The sequence below is a fragment of the Lytechinus variegatus genome, chromosome 5 (genome assembly GCF_018143015.1).
Source record: "Lytechinus variegatus isolate NC3 chromosome 5, Lvar_3.0, whole genome shotgun sequence".
In the NCBI taxonomy this organism is placed as follows: Eukaryota; Metazoa; Echinodermata; class Echinoidea; order Temnopleuroida; family Toxopneustidae; genus Lytechinus; species Lytechinus variegatus.
In genome coordinates this window covers 18,050,729-18,074,769 of record NC_054744.1, presented here as the reverse complement: position 1 = coordinate 18,074,769, position 24,041 = coordinate 18,050,729, and the positions used below count along the sequence as shown (strand labels likewise).

At 37.2% G+C, this 24,041-nt stretch overlaps 1 protein-coding gene across 1 annotated transcript; it reads left to right on the top strand.

The window, feature by feature from the left end:
• Positions 1 to 1,262: 1,262 nt before the first annotated feature.
• Positions 1,263 to 24,041, top strand: LOC121415620 (complement receptor type 2-like). Its single transcript, XM_041608904.1, has 24 exons — positions 1,263 to 1,539; positions 2,041 to 2,070; positions 4,243 to 4,257; positions 5,936 to 6,115; positions 7,493 to 7,678; positions 8,517 to 8,690; positions 9,296 to 9,472; positions 10,084 to 10,260; positions 10,538 to 10,711; positions 11,496 to 11,675; positions 12,351 to 12,524; positions 13,176 to 13,352; positions 13,679 to 13,855; positions 14,050 to 14,229; positions 14,630 to 14,806; positions 15,159 to 15,332; positions 15,566 to 15,742; positions 16,108 to 16,293; positions 16,632 to 16,805; positions 17,391 to 17,584; positions 18,336 to 18,733; positions 19,887 to 19,998; positions 20,584 to 20,878; positions 22,145 to 24,041. The coding sequence occupies exons 1-24, from the start codon at positions 1,473 to 1,475 to the stop codon at positions 22,348 to 22,350; spliced, it is 4,161 nt and encodes a 1,386-aa protein (XP_041464838.1). The 5' UTR covers positions 1,263 to 1,472; the 3' UTR covers positions 22,351 to 24,041.

The window sequence follows — 24,041 nt, the reverse complement described above, 5'->3', positions numbered from 1 at the left end:
TGGAGCGATAACGTTAGTGCCCTATGGTAAGGCATTAATCCTCATTACCAGGTCCCTCGGAGAGGACATTAAGCCGTCGGTACTCTGGTTGCTTATAAGCATTTATGTTTTATTAGCAAATCAGATGAAAAAATCACCACCGCCATTTTTTGGTCGGACTGATTGCGAAAATATGCTCCTCGTAGTAGCATATTAAGGAAAACTCCTTAACAACGTAAGTTACAGTGAAGTGGATAATGCGGTCGACTACGACTTAATTCATTCTTTACTTTTTTCGAGAAAAAAATAGATAATTTTCTTATAAAGAAAATGCAAACGAAAAAGAGACTTCCAAAATCCTTATCCCAGCACTCAGTAATACAACTCCAATCGCTCCATTGTCATGTGTCTATTTCTTAATATAGGATACAGTTACTATCAAACTTCTGCTAATATATTTTTTGTTGCTTCTCTTCCATTGAAATTTGCACTGGATTCCAATCCAACTCAACATTTATCGTATTTATTCACGAATCTACACGGTACATGATCAGCCCCAGTCCCGCCTAAGAAATGAAAATGCCAAGAACAGAATAACTATAACTCAATAAACAAGTCTTGATGACACATAACATAACGACATAAAAGTTTATAAAGAATGCAAAGTTTTGATATGGTTCAAAATGATTCAATTGAAGATGGTAAAGAAATCAAATGAAATCGAGTAACATGAACCGCTAAATATCTAGTGAATTGCTTAAATAGGCTCCTTTAATTTGACACAGAGATGGAATAAAATCCTTTTTCATGGAAACATTTGGTATTCTAATTCATTATCTTACATCAGTTATGCCTTAAAACGTCACGCACTAGCAAAACACATAACAATGGCTTATTTTTTACCTCCTCCGATCCAACAAAATTTATATCTTAAAATTTTCCAGACAATAAATTGCTGCAATCATACTTCGTCTTATCACAGACATCGATCTATATCAATCACGGATGTTTAGTCATAATAAACACAAATAATTACCGATTACTGTGGGGATAGGCGGCCTCAGAAAACAAATCACACCCTCTGTGGAAGTTATTGGTTAATAATTAACCAACCAAAAGAAGCATTATATCTACCCTTTGTAACTTCAAATTGTATTGAGTAGTTTTATGAATTCTTTGGTCGAAGTTTCCTTCGTTTGTTTTAACTGATAAGGTGTGCAAACTATCCCCATGAACGACACCACGTAAGTGCATGACCAAAGTATATGTCCTTTTCTTTAGTAATGTATTTGCCCTGTTTTCTTTTTCTCGTCGCATGTCAATATTCTTTCTTCAAATCTTCAATAGCTTAGTTAAGAGAGCATAGCTCGTAATCGATCAAGAGTCGGCCATTTTTTTTTCAAATCTGCGTTTAGCAGATCCTACAACATTTCCTATTCCTGGGTTTAAGACTGTAGAAGCATGGCCTAGTTATGGAATAAATTCAAAGTATAATGATAACAATGTCCAAGCTAAACGTTCTCATCGGATTTGTGCTTCTCTGGGTTGGATTAATTTCTAGTAAGTATAAATTTGATTTTTATATATCTGCATTTATTAATATACTGGTTACTGAATAGTAATCCAGTTCTTGCTGTACCATTGTTACCCCTGTGGAAATAATTGATACATATCTGAAGAGATGAAATAATGTACAGGAATATTAAGATTAATGACATGTTTTCAATTCAAATGAAATATTTTCTTACATTTCACACATTTCTACACTTTTCGTAAACATAGATTTATACAAAAATCAGTTAGTTATGAAGCACATAGATATGTTTATGTTAGGTGCATAGTAGAAGGCGTACACCCTAAAAGCAAAGGCATGTGGCGGGATACCCACAATTTAAGGTAAAGAATAGGAAGTAAATAGACCTACTGAAAACAAAGATAAATGGATGAAGTAATTAATGTTACTCGAATTGGACGTTTGGCATTTAGTTTGAATCAATAAAGACTTTGTATAGCACTGCTTCATGATGTGGAAATATAATTATTTCGTGTCTCTTCATTTAGTTTCAGGTGTAAAGGGCGATTGTCCCACCGGTGAGTAATGATTTTCTCGTCATTTTGTCTAAGTTTTACACCAGCCTTTAATTTCTTTTCATAGATTGTCACTAAAGATAATAATACATTATATCTGGTAAATAAATAAGAGTAATAGATTTTCACCTTGTGGATCACTCTCATATTGTTTTTAAGTTGGTTCCAATTTGAACCTATCGACAGTTAGCTAAAACAAAATTACATGCAAATTGGATTTGCCCAAGTGTTGGTTGTGTCCCTCATAGCGCAATATTATTTTTCTAAAAATAGCAAGGGTGATATTTAGAGTGTTATTTGTGTCATAATCTTTTGAAAAAATCGATTGATTGTACAGTATTGTTTTATTCTGGTGACTGTCCTTGAATGTATTTCAGTTGATAATAATAATTATCCTTGACTATACAGTGCGTATCAAAAAAAGTTTACAATTTGATAAAAATCTTGTAAAATTATACATTTGTAATATCCTGAAGATTTTTTCCCACATTTAAACATCGGTAAAGATCCATTTAAGCAAATGACGATATAACTGTCGAAAAATATTTTTGCTTGAGTGAGCATCACTTACTTTTGAAAAGTTAGTGAAAATGATTTGCACAGAAGTTTGAAATAGTTATGCGGATAAAAGCAGACCTTAATCATGAATAACACATGAAATTTAGCTAGTGAAATTAATTTGAAGATATATTTTACCTTCTTCAACTTGTTTCCGTGCCCAAAACACTTCGAAGAGTGCATTGCGCCCCACCCCACTCCCCCACACACCGGGGCCATCGTGACGCAGTGACGATATTTGCTTTACACTGAACTGTGATTTATATGAAATGGCTTAGGCTTGATTTTGATTTTGTTAATCTGATTGTCAAGCTTTGAAAAAGTGTGGAGAAACAAGTATTACATGAACAATGAAATATAAACCCACTTTAAATGATAAAAACTTATGGAGATGTCTGCTATAAACTTTTGTTCAGATTCAGTTATGTCCTCAGATCCAGCTGGCACACAAACAAAGTAAAGGTTGTGCTTGCTAAGTGGTGAAATTTCAATTTGGGAGGCAAAATTGTTACAAAATGCTTGAATGTATCCTATTTATTTTCAATTGACTTAATGTGGGAGGGAAATTTATGAGAAATGTTCGCAGGGTAAACTTGATTTCGCCCTCTCCCCTTGACACAGTGTGAAAACGATTTCTGCGAGCTTTACAATAATGGAAAGCGCTCACTCAAGCTGTCAAGTGTGACATTGTGCCAAAACTGTTACTTTCATTGGATAGATGAGACCCAAACCCAAGATTATATGGGAAAAGATTACCCACATGTTGTATATTTTTTTAATTCTCAGGGCTTTTTCAAAGTGTAAACTTTCTTTTGATACGCACTATTCCTTAACACTTACTTTGTCTGAAGTCGCTTCGCTTAAAAGGTAATGCAACATTACCTTGGCTAATGGTTGATAGTCTTTGTGATGATCAGACATTTGTTTGATTGGAAATATGTAAGATCCTGGTAATCTGGTCAAAATCTTACACCTTTTACATTGTCAAAAATCAAGAACACAGAACAAAGGAAATTTGGAAAATCAGAACGCGAGATAAACGTATTTAAGCAATACCCTGTATTTTACTACCATTACTTTAGTCACCATAAACCATCTTTTGAAAATTGAGGCATCGTATCTTTCTCAAAATAAAATCAGTTTTCGAATGTTCATTTGTAGAATTTATTTCATCTCATTTTCTAATTCCAGTGCATTTATTAACACAACTTTTATTGCGCGCTTTAAATCTGATTTCATTTCAACTGAATTGGGCAAGGTATTCGGGGAACAGCGTCCCGAATATCACGTTATTTTGTAAAGGATCGATGGCCATAGCTGTATTATTTTTATACATATATATTTGATTTAATGATAGGCACTAATCTACTCCCTTTGTGTAGAAATTGAACCTTTATTCCACCTTTAAGATGAAGATAGAATAAACATCATTCTAATATATTGGAGTGTTAAAAGTATATGCTGTGTTCAAAACGACCTAAAAGTATAAAAATATTGTTTGCCTGATTAAGCTTGATTCTTGATCCCTTTAGTTTGATTAATTTCCTTTTCACAAACATTTATATTAATTCTCATTTTTTGTGACATTTTCTTCATAACATAACGTGTCTGGACAAGACTGCACTGCACCAGGTAAGATATTTACATTCCTACTTTCATAAGTACTTATTAAATACAACAAATGTTGTAAAGTGAAACAAACAAAAATGGTTTCGTTCACTTTATCCCTCCAACACACGGGCAACTCCGAGGGACTTGCCCGCCTTGCAAATGTTGGCCAGATGAATAGGTTACGGGCTATGAGGACTGCTTCGTTCATATGAGGTTTCGGTCTATGTTGACCGTTCTCCATGTTAATTGTGATCTCCCCTTCCCATCCCCACTTTCTCCATTTTCCCCTTAATTTTGTTCCTGAGTGACGGTCGTCATGACAATTCTGGCCTCCCTTGGGGCGTGACCAAGCCTCATGTCAGCCTTCGTAACAATCCCCTGATTTTATGATCATGGCTGAGCAACTTCTGGTTTGCCTTACTCTTCTTTATTTCTGTAATGTGGTTCCACCCTGAGATATTCAACACCCATCCCGGGGGGGGGGGGAGGGCACTCAGTATATAATGCATAGTGGGTATGTGCCGGGGAGGGGACCCCCATTTTTACACTCAAATTTCCGTTCCAAGGCATAGATAGCATTTTTGTCTTATTGTGAAAAAGTACAAAGAAAGCCGCTCCAAAGCATAGCATTTTCTTCTTATCGAGAAAAAAAAGAAGATAGAAATCCGCTCCAAAGCTTCGTTTTCGTTACGCCGGTCCGGTCGCATTGATCAGCTACAATGAGCTGCAATTTTGGTGAAAAGCGGCCGCAGAATGCTGTCCGACCATCGCCTCTGCGCGAGCGCGCCCGGCGCCCTTGCTGCCGGACTAGCTGCATGCACGTATGCCCGTTCCATAGGGATAAATACGCAATCACACGCAGGCGACCCGTTCCAAGGACCCCCGATCTCACAAACATTTGTAGTTCCGAAGCTCGTTTCGAGGACCCTCCTTCAAGGCCCCCGTTTTTTGTCTCGCCCGCGGCACACCCCTACCACTTTTTTGGTCGAGTGCCCCGCCCCCCCGGGCACCCATCATACGGATCTGTGATAGCATGGAGATCCATGGTGATAAAGGCATCTATCTCTTGCCTGCCTCTGGTGATTTTACAAGTTTCGAAAGCCTATAAGCCAGGCGGAGGCTGAATCATTTGCCTTTTCGAGTTATATCATTTTGTTTGGTAAAAAGGGAAATCAAGGAACAGTGGCTGTTCCTTTTCATTGTGTCGTTTTGTACCAGGGGCGGAGGGAGGGGGCACATTTTACCAAGGGAAATTAGACAAGCAAAAAAGATACTCATTTATGCATTAACGACGTATTCCCATTAAAAAAAGACTGACTCTCAATAGAGGGGGCACGGGCCGGAAATTTTTGTACCTATACATGTATATTTTCTTATATGTCAAGCAATCAATCCGGATAGGCATGAATATATTGTAATTGTCTTATGATGACTTTTAAATGAGGACCCCAACCCAGTGTTTTATTTTTGTGTGGAGCGAAAAGTAAGTTACAATATTTTACTTGCCAGTTTTAACTTCCATGCATACTTTGATTTTGTTATTATGAGGAAATGCGTGAAAGGAAAGCTATTCTTCTTACCTGTAAAGCACCAAACATAGAGTAATTATCTGAAACAATTTAAAGAAAAGTAAAGCTTCTTAGATATTTTCTGACACATTACTCAACTTTCTAGCTATGGTTCTCTTTGTCAAATATAGATTGCTGTTACGATGAAATACCACAGCCATTAGGAGACGGAGGTGACATAGTCCCTATACAAGACTGCTATTCCAGTGGAAGTATAGTGAACTACAACTGCTCTGGGAATCTAAGAGGCCCCCCTAACCAGATTTGCAACAATGGAGCATGGTCTTATCCATTCGCTCCAACGTGTGAAGGTAGGAAACATTGTAGATCGGCAGGCATGTTAAAAGCTTTGGTAAAGGCTAAATAGTATAGTATTTTATCAACTCTAGAATGTAAACCTTAGACCGATTGAATTTTATAGACTCATATAAAATGAATTATTATTAGACCTCCCATCTTTCAAAAGCATATCGGCCGTTTTATCACATTTTATTGATTGACCCCTCCCTCATCATTTATAACGATAGGCCTATATCTCAGTAAAGTAATTTTCATCCATTTTATTAATCAGTACCGTTTGAATACTTATAATTAGAGGTAGAATTTGTATGCGAATAATGTATTTTTTTAAAGTATCTAATCCGTTTCCTGCTTGAGGGGTGAAACAGAAACGAAATTTATTAAACCTATTGTTTATCGTGGTACTGAATTACACGTTAATTATCAGTTGTATATTCCTCCCCAAAATATGTAATATAGTAGTTTTACATTTCTTCTCGGAGCACAGTGTGCACACTCTCCGCAGTACATGCTGTATACCGTGATTTTGCGTTTTGGGGATCAATCATTCCATTAATTACCATCATTTTTCTGGATCATTCCTCATCCTTATAAATTTTCCCAAAATATTCATGATACTTTTCTTGTTGGCATCCTCAAAATCTCATTGATTAACTGGTCACTTGGGCAATCGTTTTTTCTTTGATTTTGTTCCCATGTCAGTACTGCGCGCATTATTATGATAGGTATCGGCGCAATCGATAGATATAAATGCCAATACCCCTGTTACAATTCTTTTTTCATCCGCTTTACATTCGCTCGAAGCAAAGCGTTAACACCATTTTGTAGTACATGTAAATAAGATATATTCAGTTTGTTTCATATCAAAATATGCACAAAGAATCATACAAAATGTCAGACATCTTTATGAATATTGCATTTTTTTTTTCGTTTTTTCGAATAACAATTATAGTTTATTTTTTATGCTATATATTACTCTAACGTATTTTGGTCCATAATCGATCTTAATATGCACTCTAAAATATTGAGTAAATATTACTTAAATGATATTCATTAAATTAGAAATATGCATTTCATTTATTTCTTTGTTAATTTTTCTTTAAATTGTATGACAATATCATCTTTATTGATTTATGGATTTGGTGGAAGAATAGATAGCAGGTTAAAAATATGTTTCATTTGTGCCAATGACATACCACAATAAAACATTATTAGACAAACCTTTCGTGCTGTTTGATACTGTAAATATCGTGTACATGATATTAAATATATCTTTCGTATTTTACAAGGGATGAATAATTCATTAAAGAGAACCATGCTTTATCATAGGCATGTCGCATCAATAACCAATGTAACTACGACGTTTTTCTTTTACATTCATGATTTAGCTGTGACGTCATGCCCGAAGCCTACGGTACCAACAGACGGCAGTATAGATCCGAACGAAAATCAATATGATCTATATACACGGATCTCTTACGCCTGCGACGATGGGTATTCACTGGTAGGTCCCGACGAAGCCGTCTGCGAGTCGGGTGGAACATGGAACCCTTCTACGACACCATCCTGCGAAGGTAAGATTTTGTTAAAAAAGAACCTGAATATCATATTAGATTGAGAGATCTGTTATACACTGTAAAAACTGTGGTGTTAAAACTAACGACACCAATTGGTGTTAATAAAGGACCACACCCTGAGGTGTTAAAATTGCACACAAGAGATTAAACGTAACATTAAAGAGTGTAAATGTAACAACAAAAGGTGTTGTAATAACACCTATAGGTGTAAAACTAACAGCACCAATTTAGCACCGGTGTAAAATAGCTGGTGTGGTCCTCTATGTACAACGGTTAACACCACAATTCTTGTTGTGTACCTGCTATTTCTTCATGATCTCTATATGCTTTTCCCTTTTATTCTTTGACTTTCTTCTTCTTTTATTTTTCTTATTCTTCTTCCTCGTCTTCTTCTTTTTTTCTTCTTCTTCATCCCTGTCTTCTTTTCTCTTGTTCTCCTCTATACTACTTGTAGAGTACAATACAAATTTGCAATTTGTTGTACTGTATGCACACACTGCGTGCAACAATATATGTATATTTTACTTTGACACGCACAATCCTTCACAAACCAGGTGGGTGTTTCATAAAGCTGTTCGTAAAGTTACGAACGACTTTACGCACGACTGGAACATGTTCTTAGGTCATAACTCAATCACATAGGGATATCACATAGCACAAGAAAGGATCACCAGTCGTTCGTAAAGTTATTCGTATCTTACGAACAACTTTATGAAACACCCACTTGATCTCATACGCATGCATGCACTCGGATGCACTCATTCGCTATATGATTTTGGAAGTGTTATAACATGAATGTTGTAATATCGTTTTCTATTCATTGTTTCCTTAACAGCCAGCTGTGACCCACCAACATTAGATAACGGATACGTTGATCCTAATAAAACATCTTATATGAATGGAGAGGTACTCAACTATGAGTGCAATGCAAACTATACACTGGTCGGAGTTTCTACAACGACTTGCCGCAATGGGGTCTACGATCCCTCAGCGTTACCAACCTGCTTTAGTAAGACTATGTTCTTCTTTATAAGTAGAGAAAATAATACACTATTCATGCTATTGAAAACGCTTATTTGCGAGACAGCAAAGTTGGAATATGCTGTGTCTTATCAACTTTATTTTGATTCGTTCCTTTTAAAATTTCCCTTCACTTTTATTTTTTGATATATTATATCTTATTATTTTCTAATTCATTGCAAATGATGTTCTTAATTCACTTACTTTTTTTCTTATGAAAAATATGTAAGTTCTATCTTCATTTCTATACATATTTGTGTTATTAATTGATTTATTCAGCATTTATTGTTTTCTTTAGGCAGGATGGTCTCTTCAATGTATGAGAAAAGAAATTATTTTCGAGAGATCACTGCTGAAAGAATAATGAGACGGTATAAGGCAAAGAACAATGAAAGTAAAACAATAGAACCTGCTATGAAAGAGAAATGGAATTGAAATTGAAAACACTTCCTTAAAAATAACAATATATAATAAATGGACTCAGAGATGGAAATTATACAATTCAATAGCAAACCAAAGTAAGATAAACGCTATTACCAAGCGTGAAGTGTGAAATGAAGAAGTATAATTGTATCATTAAACATTATTCTCCAGGTATGTGTAGTCCACCTGTGGTTGAAAACTCGGACTACGATGTGCAACGACCACCGGTCGACCACGCCTCCACGATTACGATAGAATGCGACCAGGGATACTCAACCGGAACCGGTACCGACCAAGACTTGACATGTAATGACGGCAGTTTTAACGACGCTCCGCCAGTATGTTATGGTAATTGTCTTTCCTTTCTATTCGACACTCGTGTCGCTCTGAAAAAAAATCTATCGAGCTAGAAAACGGAGATCGCAATCATAGGTACACATAATTTTAACGTCAGATATCTCCAAAGGACTTGGTGGTGGACACAATGTTTACGTTACGCTGAGGGCGAAGGTGTTTAGTTCCTCTTTTATCGAATTGGATTCGAAGCTTGGCCCCAGTTACGAAAACCAAAGACCTCTCTTGTTTAAAAAAGGTTTCCTAATTAACTCAATAATGACGGTGTAGACAACCATACTTCCCTTGCAGATATTTGACTTCGATCTATTATTCGGTGTCCTCTCAATGTCGCTACATTTCTCCGATTTAACAACACTCTTTACGAAAACAATATTCATATAGTAATTTTTTTTCTATTATACCCCAACTTTACATAAATGGATTAACAATTGAACAACCATGCTTAATTGATTGAAGATGAAATTTAGAAAAAACAACTTATATTATGATTTTAAACACCATTTTTAAAGTAGTAAACAACTGCTGAAAAGTTCGTACAGTAAACAACGTTGCATACAACTTTTAAACACCGTTTTTATGATTTGACTGTATTTTTGATGCAGCGAACTGTCAACCACTGAGTGAAACATTTGAAAACGGTGTTCGTTCTGGAGACACTACACCTTTCTACCACGATGAACAGGTGTCATACAGGTGTAACACTGGCTACAGCTTGGTTGGCTCCTCGGTCATTACATGTAAGGATGGCAATTGGACTGATGACGAACCAGTCTGCAAAGGTAAGCTGTAGCTTTTTGGAGCCTTCTGGTGAGATTTGTAAATTATCGCGACTGTGCGTGCATATGCTTGTTGGTGGAGAAGCAAATGGTTATGGAAACGATACAGATTGTACATGTTGTATGGATGCCATTACCGCAACCATAATGAGAATAAATGCATAATATTGAGCACCGGGATTAAGCAACTGACAATCGTATGAAAAGAATATGTATAAAGCATACATTAATAAGTTGGGCATTCACTGTAGTGGACATTTGTCTTATATTGTTCTTTTAGAAAATTGTGTTGTTGGCGAGGTGCCTGATTCCAATTACGCAACTGGTGGCACGGTTATACACGGTGATATTTTTAATGTAACTTGCGATGACGGCTATTCAACGGGTACATCAAGAGCGACTGAGCTATCTTGCGATGATGGTACCTTATCTCCAGGACTTCCTACATGTTACGGTGAGAACATGCCACTTTTCATACCAACCACAACAACCTGATGTCTTCCATGACACCCATAGTGAAAATTAGCAACGATATGTTGTTTCTCGAAAGAATTTAACCCTTTGACTTAGCCTATGCTTGCTTGCTTTTAAGGTGTTCTTTTATTGACATTTGTTTGTCTGTATTTTTAAATTAAGCCATGAAGATGCGCTGCAATTCCATTTGTATCGATGTATAAAAATATGACGCACAAACAAGAATATATCTAATTTTCTTTAATCGGGAGAGCATAGTACCAACGTCTGGTCAGACAGACATTGATAATAAAACGGGAGTACTGGCATTGTAGTAGTTTTCGTGACAGAGAATGCACAAAATAATGGCTGAAGAATTGTACCAAGATGGCGTATAGCAGACACAGCTAATTTGCGTATAAATATTCATATTTTATTTCGATTTTATGTTGTATTAACGGAGCCGCTGCATAACTTTTTCTGATAGCGACAAGTGCATGTCGATCCTACTCCCCGAATCTTGACATTCGTGATGATACATTGTATTCTAATCCAAGAAATATCACCACACTCACACTCATGCACCCTCACACACATCCTCACTCTCACTCACATAACCCTCCAAACTCATTTGTTTGGTTTCTCACATACACGATCGCGTTTATTCCTCAGACAAATCCTCCTAGAAAGCTTATAAGAAGAAGAAGAAAAATGAATACCTCTAGACTATTCAACAAATACCACTTGTATATACATACATCTAATCGAATTCATTCCAATTTCAGGAGATTGCACACCACCTACGGTGCCTTACTCCGACTACAGGATCCAAAAACCAGACGTCTTCCACAACGCTGTTATCACGGTATCCTGTTGGGGTAACTATTCCCTCGACGCAGACTCACAGAGCACTAATCTCTCGTGTAATGATGGGAATTTCGAGGAGGATACCCCTACTTGCTACGGTAACGTATCGGTTGAATAAAAAAATCGAGTTATGGTCACAAGTGTTTCATTACTTTAATAACGGAATCTCCAATACTAGTTCAAAATTGAAACATTTCAGCAAGACTTATGCTTACGATTTAAGGGGTGGTGACTTCGGCAGATTCCCTACACCAAGTTAAACAAGCTGAAGAAGAACCGTCCACGGCCTAATTACTGAATCCTGTGAGCAAGATTCCTTTTTTGTACACGGTTTACTGACTCCCTGAATTCATTTTGAATTTTAATAAACCTTCCGTCAGTTTCGAGATATATATTAACATATGTTAACATATTATATAAACAGATAAATTAAGATGTGCATGACCTTTACAATGTAAACTTTAAAATTTCTTGGTAACTATTTTTTTTCTCTCCCCAATTGTGCTCTTATTATCTTATTAAAAATCAAATTCAAATAGGTAGGTGAGAAATACTTTGAATACATTTCTTTGCATGTTCATGTACTGTAATTTTGTTATTCTAATGTAATTTGTATATACTTTTTATATTGGTCAGATAAATAATAAATAATAATAACATGTCGAGTTACTTATAAAGTGTTATTTCTAGGTTTTGATCGAAAGATATCAAAGGCCTTGAAAGGAATTACAGTTAAGGTTATTTTCTGTATCTTCCTTGTCATACATTTTCAGAAAACTGCCCTGAGATTTCTGCTCCGGACAACGGCGTAATAACAGATGGAGAAAGTCCCTTCTACCACTTGGAGAAGGTCAGCTTTGAATGCAATGAGAACTTCACCCTGATTGGCGCATCAGATATCACGTGCAATGACGGATCATTCGATAACAGCCCTCCAATATGTTCGGGTACATTGATCCATAACATTGACCAGTGGGTTACTGGATTACTGGGTTACAGTGGGTTACTTTGGTAAAGTACAAGAAGTAGCGGTAGCAGTGAAGGTGCAGTGACCTTCGGAAAGTGTTTATTACATTTACAAGTGTAAACACGTCCGTTGTACCTGTCCATGTTTTTGATCGGTAATTTAGAATCATTTGCATTATAATTCTTGATTAATAATAATGTCACAATTTCCCTATCACCGTGCTCATGTAAGCCACATGATCATGGGAACATAAGTTATAAAGGTAAATCATATTCAGTAAAGAAGGGACGAGTGCCCAACAGCTGCGTAATGAGTTGACAAAAATAAGTTTGGTGCAGTATGTGAGACAAAAAAATCATAAAAACTTCGAGCGTGCGAAGCGAGCGAGTGATAGTTTTGACCTTTCCTAAATGTGAACGATTTTGACGTAACATTAAGAAGAACATCATATTTGAATATTCTCATTCCCTTTTCCTAAGTTCTCTTTTCCTTCTTTTACTAATTCTTTCTTGGTTTTGAAACTTTAGGGGGGCCCTCCCCATTTGAAATCCAGTGGTACCCAATTCACGAGTTGTTTCATCCTCAGTTATAAATACTAAATCGATTCATTTTTTTTCACATTCGCGTCCAGCTCAATGCAAACCACCGGTCATACCAAAGTCAAACTCGACATCATCATCGCCCCTTCTTGAATCAGGATCCAACATAACTGTGGTATGTGACGATGGATACTCTAATGGTCAGTCACGAAGCACTACATCAACCTGTGATAATGGAGAGCTGCAACCTGCAGTACCTCTTTGCTATGGTTAGTCAACATCAGTTTTGACGTAGTAATTCATCATTATATATACATTGGTAACGAATGCTTATATAAACGTCTAATTCTAAGGACTTCCACAGAGAGACAATAGGTTATTCGAGAGAAAAATAAAACACTGCGACTTCACATATGGATCTGAAACTTCATTTTCCTGGCTATGCGGCCGAATGCTTCAACAAATCACATTGCAATTCAAGTTATGTATTGGAAATGTTCAGAATACTCAAATTTCCTTCCTATTGCACTGTTTTCAAGTAAGAAATTGTCAGATTTAGCAACAAATATCGTGTTTTGCTTTTCCTGAAATATAGAGGACTGTACGCCACCCGTCGTGCGCGACTCTGACTACGACACGCAGAAGGATGACGTGTTCCATTCCACGGAGATCATCATCGCCTGCGACGCCGGGTATTCTACTGGTATAAGCACGACGACAACGTTAACGTGCATAGATGGAAATTTCAATGGGACAGTACCTGTTTGCTACGGTAAGTTTCTTAAGGAGGTCGGTAACGTACATTCCAGAAGTTAAGGAAATTCCATGATTCACGGTTAAACGAAGTCCATGTAATCTTAATTTTGAAAAGGCATAAAGGGTTCATTTTGGTATCCATCAAAGGCTAAATTATGGTAAAAATAACGAAATAGACTCTTGTGTTTATCACTTATTTTCTCTGGACAGCTGACTGTACTCCACCAGTCGTGCCTTATTCCAACTACCAATCGCAGCAACCTGATGTCTTCCATGACACCGACTTCATCATCCAATGTTGGTCCAACTATTCTACGGGGCCAGTTTCACAGGAAACTACAGTAACCTGTGACAATGGCACATTGAGTAACGACGATGTCACCTGTTTTGGTAACTAAACAGTCTTCCAACAAAACAACTTCTTTTGTTATCTAAATCAAATAAAATTGTTTTCATCTGGAAAAAAAATTATTGAACTGGGAATTTAAATTTTAAAAGTAATCATGCGCCTTGTTGTTATTGATGTCTTTTTGGAGCTTTGTTGTTTTTGATGACTTCTTGGAGCTTGGAGAAACAGATCGTATGACAATCAGATAAACAAAACCCCGTTAACACCATTGCAGGGCGGGTTTAAGTGGTTGTTCTTGACATTTAACATAATTCTGGACAGGGGGCAAAGACGTTGTTGATATTTGATACTGGTAAATGCATTTCAATGAAATTGGTTAACAGTTTAATTTCACTAAATATATCTATCGTGATATTTGAAATGTATAATTTCATTTACTAGAAAATTGCGAAGTCCCATTGGTGGAAGATTCGGACTACAGCGAGCAGAAAGATGATGTGTTCCATTTAGTCACTTTCAACGTTACTTGCGATGATGGTTACTCAAACAGTGATGACATTTATACGACTTTGACATGTACCGATGGCGATTTGAATGATGCTGATCCAACCTGTTATGGTACGTAACATTCCGAAAATGAATAGAAAGTTTATGATTATCGATTGTCATCAGACGAACTGGAAACAAACCGAAAGTTCGAGAGGTAAAGCGTGCATGATATGGATGGGTTTCGGGGAATGCGTTGGTTAGTTTGTGGATGATAATAGAAGTATACAGTGCTGTATTTCTTGTCTGATGTCTCCATGATGAGTGAGGGATGGACGGGGAGGTGAGGGGCAGGAGTCAAGAAACAGAAGACGTCAAGTATGAAAGAGTGATTTAAAATCGTGTCTGTGTTTAATTCATGACTCGGTAGCATTCTTTAATGCTAATTTGCTAATTCTCTTTTTAATCTCCTTCAATATCGCAGAGAATTGTCCTGATTTTGGGATGATCGAAGACGGCTCGTATTCTGGCGACGCCCCTCCCTTTTACCATAATGAGACAGTATCATTCACCTGTAACACCAATCACACACTGATTGGCATTGAGACACTAATATGCAGTGATGGCAATTGGAGTGCACCTATTCCATCTTGCAAAGGTAAGACGATTTATACCCCCGTCATACAAAGAGTTGAAATGTAAACACCCCGACTAGAAAAATATCGACAATTATTCTAAACTCAGTTGGTAAGCGTTTCTTGATGTTGCTAAATTCTACCTTCATGGTTGACCTTCCGTGTCGACAACAATGATTTTTTTTAACCAAGTGAACAAAAGCCCGTGTACGAACTGGAATAATCAATTCCTTCAATGAATGTTCTCATTGTATAGCGGACTGCCTTCCTCCAGTGATAGCCAACTCAAACTATAACGCCAGCAATCCTCAGGTAATTCATGATACAACCATTGCAATTACATGCGACACGGGGTATTCTACCGGGGAAAACACGACGCAGCTCATTCAGTGTATCGACGGCGATTTCAGTCCCGAGCCACTCCAATGTCTACGTAAGTGGTGTTTTTAAATATATCATTATGTTGTTAATGTATGTTTATTCGTTTTCTATACTATTTTCAGAGATTTACAGAGATTCGGGGTACTTGAAATAAGTCGCAACCCCGGTATTCTCTCTCTCTTTAATGTTCTTAAAAAAATCAAGATTTCTGATTGTTAAGTGTTTTGATAGCTTGGGTTTCATCATTCATTAATACACACTGTATGAAAATTAAATAATATAACTACAGGCCTATTACCTGCACTTGTGTGGTTGGGAATCAATCTAATTAGAATAAGTTCTTCCATCAGTCAATACAATTATTTGATCTGTATTCACTCACGATTTCAATATGTCATTAATAATTTACCTGTTTAGGCGATTGCACACCGCCGATTGTAGAAAATTCCGACTACGCTACGCAAGCGGATTCTGTTTTCACATCTCAGTCGTTCGTCATAACGTGTAACGCAAATTACACGGTAGGAGATGGTGACTCAACCGCAACGACAACGCTGACGTGTGACGATGGCGAACTCAATGAGCAGAACGTCACATGTTACGGTAAATATATGGGGATTTCAATGTTTGTATAAAAAGTTGCTTCCAATGTTAATATCAATGTGTATTGAATAGAATCTTTTTCAAAATAATCTCCCCGGCGAAAAGAAGCCAAAACCGGAAATAATATTCATGATGGTAATGCTTATTCGCAAGCATTATTGGCTGGATAAATACGGAATGGCAGGTTTACAATTGAATAATCAAGTTTCATTTAAACTCCTTTCAAAATGATTGTTTCATAATCTATTGAATGATAACGTTTGTAGTTTATTATTGTGATTTCTCTGTTGTCGTTCGTTGTAAAATCCGAATTTCGTTCTCAATTCGTTACTGAGCAGCAAACTGCCCAGACCCAGGCCAGCCTACCGACGGCGAATACGAACTCATCGGTGATGGGTTCTACCACGGTACGGTAGTTTACTACTATTGCGATGCTCGTTTCGACCTCGAAGGGGAAAGCGAACTAGTATGCGACGACGGAGAATGGTCAAGCCCTGCACCGAATTGTACAGGTAATTGGATGATAATGATTGCCAAAATGCAACCAGACTTCTTAAATACCTGAATACGTTCACAATCTTATTACAATTACGACAACAATTAGCAATAACTTAGTTTCTTATTGATTAGGATGCTATTACCGTAATAACGATATAAGTTTGTCTGCGTAAATGATATATATATTTATTAATTTTTGAATATTCATATAAATTCTTCCTCAATACATTTCGAATACTTGGTATTTTTACGTTGTATTTATTCCCTTTTTCTATATCTCATAATGTCCTGTTACTATGTTTTTCGTGCATTGTATGTATTTTTATGCTGATCAGGCCACTCTGTATAAATATTCGAGAATAAATAAATAAATAAATTCTTTGGGAAATAAAAAAAAACTTTATAATACAATACATAAAAATCGACTCACAAAAAAGAAACAATTGACACTTACAATCGAACGTCAATAAAACACTTCTGACCAGCTATCTAAGCAGAAACAAAACGAACTGAAGAAGGAAGACCGTTCCTTCTAGTTTCAATTGTTCTGCTCCTCACCAGATATGCTCATTTTCCCCCTTTGCTCCCTCATTCACTAGATAAGTCATCCTATGACCTGATCATGCTCACCTGCGGCCCGACCAGCATGGAAGTCGGGATCCCTAAGATACTACTCGAAGACATTGACGTGGACGACATCGGGATGGAAGGGAATCTGAGTTGCGCTGGTTACATCGACGGTGACATGATGAGAGTTAACACGTCTCTTTCTGGATGCGGCACCAATAAAACGGTAATATTTAGGGTCGGAGTATACCAATATCTTGCTTCTACCCGTGTAGGCCTATGATAAATACGTTTAAAGGGATGTCGAACCGAGCTTGATGATTAATCATGGTTTCTGCGAAAGGAGAAAATTAATGAAAACCTTTAAGTGAAAGTTTGACAGAAATTCGGACCAGACACATGAAAGTTGTGGCTGTTAAAAAAAGATCGACGACTCAACTCAAATTTGGAAATTGAGAAAAGTAGTGAGAAGTCCTCATCCTTTTTCTTCTTTTGTCATCCATTAATCATTAAGACTTTTCAACTCACTCATTAACAGTAAATTATACATCCACCGGTTTTTGGTTGTTGTTTTTTTTTTGTTCTAGGTAACCATGTTTACATTTAGCTACAGATAGCCATCTGTAGCTAAATGCGTAACGGTAACACAGAAAAGGATTTTATTTTTGAACACTACTGCGCAAATTGGAATTCTACCTCATACTTAATCACTGTTTTATTACTCAGCGACAGTTGCTCTATAGAAAAACACAAGACACTCGTGTGAATTGAATATTTATCTAATGTGATATGTATTTTTTGTCGTTAGTGTTTGCTGAAGCAATGGCATTCCAGGGAGCATGTTCTTGTGAACTATTTAATTGTGCTTCAAGCTTACGTCACCCAATACACCGCAGCGAGTAAGCTCTGTAATGCTATCATGGTAAACTTGGTCCTTATTTTGTTGTAAAATGTCCACACCCTTTCCCTTTACACAGGAAAATTCCACCCATGACACGTACACGAACCGCGTTGTCAACAATTACTTTAAAGACGTGATCACCAGAGTGGTTGATATCCAGATTCCCCTGAAATGCTCATACCCTAGAAATGAGGAGGTGCGGGCTGTCCGCTACGCAGTCCTTGATTACGTCCTAGGAAAGAACTTGGAAGAAACCGGGACGTATAAGATGACGTTCGGCATCTACAACACTTCGCTTTTCACGCATCGGTACGCGGATGGCGGAGCGGTTGACCTCGACATCAACGACAGGTTATTCTTTCAGCTGCAGCTCGTCACCGATGTTGCCGACAACTTTCTGGTTGCTGACCAGTGTTGGGCCACGCCTTCGGAAGACTCCCAAGATTCCACGAGCCATGCCTTGGTGGATAAAGGGTGGGTGTAATGCTCTATGATGACTAGAAATTTTCTATCGTCATCAAAGTACCTTGATATTTTGAGTTTTAAATAGCATCATTGAAAACAAGTGTTTGAATAATATCGAGCTACTTAAAAGAATCGATGAACGAGCCTCCTTTATTCTCTTCTTTCTTTCAACTTTAAAGGTATTGTTTAACTTTGTGAACAGTCGATTTAAAAAATTCTCAAACCAAGATGAAACATGTGTACAAGTGCATGTATTAGAACTAATAAACCCTGAAAACAACCATTATTGAGAATGAAAAGCTTAAACTACAAGACAAGCCCCGATTTTGTAAATAGGCGATTTATAGACGCCTAAATAGTACACATAAGTGTATGGGATGAAATTAAGATGGTGTTTCCTGTCACTTTATATTTCAATTTTTGAAGCACTAAATAATTATTTTCGAACGCATTTTTTTTCTGGGCTTTATTTTCATAACATATCACAGACACAGGTGACAAGTTTGACCTTCTACCTCAGATTTTTTAAAAGTCAAACCAATGTTAACCAATCACTTTAATTCCCTTTCCCCTCTTCCATTGATATCTTCTTTAAGCATTGGCAATCCATATCCAATGACAATGTCACTGATTTCGTTATGTAGCGTCAGATACGTTAATGTGTATTGATGTATTTCAAGTATTTATGCTAGGCCTCATGCCCTCTTGGTGATTTCACGTACACCGCTTTTCATTCCTAAATTATTGACTTCCACATTTCCTTATTTAATGGATGTTTTAAAATGCAAGTTTATTTCTCCATTATCATTGTCCTAAATTTATTTGATATTCTAGATGACGACAAAACAAATAAGAATTTGGTGAATAACCATTGCCATATTCAAAGGCGCTTTCTATGATCTTGATTCATTTTCTTTGGCCCGTTTTCTGAAAAGCAAAAAAAGGGGGAGAGGTTCTCTTCGTTGAAAAAACATATATTTAAACCCAATTAAATGATAAAGAAACAATGAAATGCGTTCATTCCGAAAACATATGCGGACACCACCATTTGTTACACATAGTACTCTATGACTTTTTACCCCAAAACGGAAACATTTCCCCTTTTCAATCAGCCCCTTCATATGCTTTTAGTCATATTCATTTCAATGTTTTTTTCTTACAGGTGCCCAAGTGATGACACATTGCAGTTCTTAACAGGATATAAAAATGGAGAAGGCACAATTGTTCGGTTTGAATTGAGATCCTTTAGATTTGTGGAAGACGACGACAAAGAGGTACGTACGGCATCATGTTTATCTATCATATCAGATTTGACATGCCCCCAATTACTAACGCATTATACAATGGCACCATCATCTCTTATACCAAAGATGATTTTAGCACAAAACTTATGCAAAAAGTTTTGCTTTTCCATTTTCATAGGCATTTCAACAGGCCGTCTGCAGGCACGGACCCTGATTGAAAGTTTGATCAACTAGTGGGTCTCCTTGCCAAGACCAGCACATACAAAACTTACTGTTTCAAGAGGGCCTTCAGTACATAAGGCATCGAAAGGTTACACAATCAGAACTTTAACTCGAGTGAAGGGTGTACACAGCAGACTAGGTTGACCCCGTCACATTCAAAGTGTGAACGACGGACCAAATCTAGCAGTCTACCGTAATGGTCATGAAAACAAAATGTGATTGTGTGCTTGTTTGTTTTTTGTCAAATCGTACCTCAGTATACTATAGTTCCACTTTTTAATACGTTAGACCATTGTTTGATTTGATCTGTATAATCCAATAACTTGCTTTGTTTCTGAGCAGAAAAAAGACGGTGTCTTCATCTTATAAATACTTTGCCCTCTCAATTACCAGGTCTATGTCCATTGCGAAGTATTTGTCTGCCATGAGGACTCCACGGATTCATTCTGTAACTCAAACTGCGATTCCTCGCGCAAACGTAGATACTCTGACGATCATCTAAGCGGTTGGGAGCGTGCCAAGCTTAGAGGAGAACTGTTGAATAAAACCTTGTTGATTGGGGGAGGCGAACGAGCGAAGAGAGCAAGCGCGCATCATGACCCCGTTGTCAAGTTCGTGAAGGCCGGCCCTTTCAGATGGAATGTCGGCGTTGGCGAGGCTCCTCAACTCCATGCTGTTCTGTTAGCAGGTAAGTTTACTTTTAGGCTTCATTGCGCCGACTGCAATTTTGCAGCAAGAAATGGATTAGAAACATTAACTGTTAACTGAACATTAACGTATTTTTTTGTTTCCAGTGACAATTTCAAATCGAAAAAAAAACAAGTAATGGATCCAGATGAAATGAAAGATAAAGTTTGTAGGCGAAATTATGTCATGTTATGTGGTGTGTACTATAGGCATGTACCTCTCCACATTTCTCCCTCCCCCTCCCTCCTTCCCTCATGTCCATATGTTCCAATTGTCTCTCTCACCTTGCCATATTCTGAGGCGTTGAAGACCATGGACTTTCACGCCCCTCTCTCCAAATTTATATTAAATCGTGCATTCTCCCCTTCATCGATACCATTTCTCAGCTTATCACTAGCGCGGAGTCCTTCTTGCACAGACAGAGTAAGATCTTCCGAAACATATCTTCCACATGACATGAGCAAAGGAGCTCAGACTTCTATTTGGATCCGTTATTTGATAATAACATAGAGCTATTGATAATAATGTCTGTCCATGAAATTCGTATCATAAATTTCAGGAACCAGACCTAAATCTTCAATTCTTTTAAAGCGCACAATTCCTGAAAATTTAGCATGTACATCTTTATTTTGTTTGTTAACATTTGTTTTCTTCTCCTCCTCCTCCTCCTTCTTCTTTTCATTCTCCTCCTCCTTCTTCTTCTTCTCATTATTCTTCTTCTTCTCAATCTCCTTCTCCATCCCTTCCTCCTTCTCCTTGTCATTCTCCTCCTCCTTCTTCTTCCTCTTCCTGTTCTTCTGTTTCTTCTTCTTCCCATTCTTCTTCTTCTGCGTCTTCTTTTTCTTCTTATTCATCTTCTTCTTCCTCTCATTCTTCTTCTTCCACTCATCATTCTTCTTCTCCTTCTCTTTTTCTTCTTCTTCTTCTTCACATTCTTCTTCTTCTAATTCTTCTTCTTCTTCGTCTTCTTCTTCTTCATCATCATCTTCTTCTTCTTCTGCGCCTTCGCCTTCTTCTACTACTACTTCTTCTTCTTCCTTTTCTTCTTCTTCCTCTTCTTCCTTTTCTTCTTCTTCTTCATCTTCTTCTTCTTCCTTTTCTTCTTCTTCCTCTTCTTCTTCCTCTTCTTCTTCTTCTTCACCTCGTTATCGTTCTCCATCCATTCCCCTTCGCCTTGTCATTCTCCTTCTTCTTATTACTCTAAATCTTCTCTTTCCTTTATCTTCTTTTTTTTTACTCTTCTTTTTGGAATTCGAAATCTACCAAGATGGAGGTAAGAATGTCCATTCCCCGAACGATGGCATGACCGGTGGCCAGATTTCCCAGTCGTCATCGTCGGCGTGGATGCACTCGGTGATCGGTCTCGGTGTCATCGTCGTCGTATTTGCAGCCATACTCTTAGTCGTGGTCAAACATTACAAGCGACGACTGAGGAGAGACTACCGCTACCAGGCTTTGCATAGAAACAGCTAGACGATACCACTCTCCGAATAGAAGCAGCGAGATCAGGGCCGTAACACAAATGTTATAGCGATTAATCGTTATATGAATTGACCTCTCAAAATCATCGTTGCATGCGCATTTTGCCCAGTAAACTGACTAGGAATCAATCGAAATTCCCCTTTCAAATTAGTAATTAATTAATTGGTAACATTTGTGCTACGAGACCCAGTATGTATTTTGTTTCTAGATATTGATGACTGCCTGTATACGTTTATGTAATAAAGTCAGCAAGCAAAAGCATAAAATGTGAACTGCTACGATCTTAAATCCCGCGGCTGCATAACCAGGTTTCTTTAATATTCGTTTCCTTTAGCGTATATGATTTCCATCTATAAAAATAAACTCAGTGTCAAAGTTTATTTCATAGATTATATTTTTTATCATCCAGGGTGGTGAGTGCATCATGAAACGAATCCACATCAATGCCTGCAAGATTAAACAGCTGTGAATTATTCAAAATTGTGTAAGATAGGATATTTTTTTTCTTGAGGCTATCAAAATTTGTTTCATATTTCTCTGATAATAAATCTAAAAAGTACGAATGACTGTTTATTCACGCTATCTGAAGTGGTTCTGTAAAACAAAAAACAAGCATTGATTTATCGTAGGCCTATGACCACAAGCATTAATTAATTTCTTCGCTTGAAATACTGTAAGATCACTTAGATTTATTGTTCTTCTTTTGTGATCAGACCCCAATATGAAGTTGTTTATTATATCAAAGACTTATTTATTCACATTGCTAACGCAGATTGAAAAATGTTTTGGGGTTCATAAGAACAGTTGACTGGTTTTTTGAAGAAAAAAGTAATGCTCCAAATTTCAGAATGCTCGTTGTTATGGTTATAGTTATAATGATAACACAAAAAAGCATCGTCATTTGGATTAATAAGACACGGTAGTGAAAAAAAGATCCCGGAGATGTATAGAAGGCCGTCTACATTGACTTCTGCAGTGGTGGAGCCTCCGACAAAATTCCTGCTCCCTGATTCGTCGAAAGGAGCATACAGTCACCTATCATTGTGATTTAGTGAGTGATTTAAAAGGGGTGATGTCACTCGACTGAATTAAAAAAAATGTGGCGTACATGGCCAGTCATATTGTAGATATATACCGTGTTTACACGTTTCCCAGGCAAGCGGGGCAGACCCGCGAGCCGGGGCAGCGTGTAAACACAATAATAGGTATGTTCGTGCAGGGCGTGTGAATGACGTTGTCCTCTAGATTTCAAATGGCGTAGCGCGAGGGGTGGATTCTCTTTGGTGTATAATATTTGTCAGCAAGCCAATTTTTTCAAATGACACTGTTTTATAAGAGACCTATAATATTTAACCCCTTTAACTTCAAATCAAATTTGTGACATGATTAATTTTATACCCCTTTAAAAAATGACTGCTGCTGCTTGTTCGATTTTCTCACTCGCATTGTTTTGTTTTATATACAGTTATATACACAGATAAATACCAAAATAAAAGAATCTCTTGATTCATGGTAACGGGGATCAGCAGTAACTTAAAATCAAAGTTGCTATGTCAGTTATCAAATTCAAAAAGTCAGATATATCTGTTTGCGACCGGACACTGTCCAAGCTTCTTTGTTTTTTACTGACGAAAATATTATGGCTTTACGTGAGATTTTACTCAGAAAACAGATAAACGACA

Excerpts from the sequence above, each read along its gene's own strand:
- LOC121415620 (XM_041608904.1), top strand. The coding sequence starts at position 1,473 with ATGATAACAATGTCCAAGCTAAACGTTCTCATCGGATTTGTGCTTCTC. Across the intron at positions 11,676-12,350 it reads GGATACCCCTACTTGCTACG|AAAACTGCCCTGAGATTTCT; the intron begins GTAACGTATCGG and ends ATACATTTTCAG. Across the intron at positions 16,806-17,390 it reads CCCTGCACCGAATTGTACAG|ATAAGTCATCCTATGACCTG; the intron begins GTAATTGGATGA and ends CTCATTCACTAG.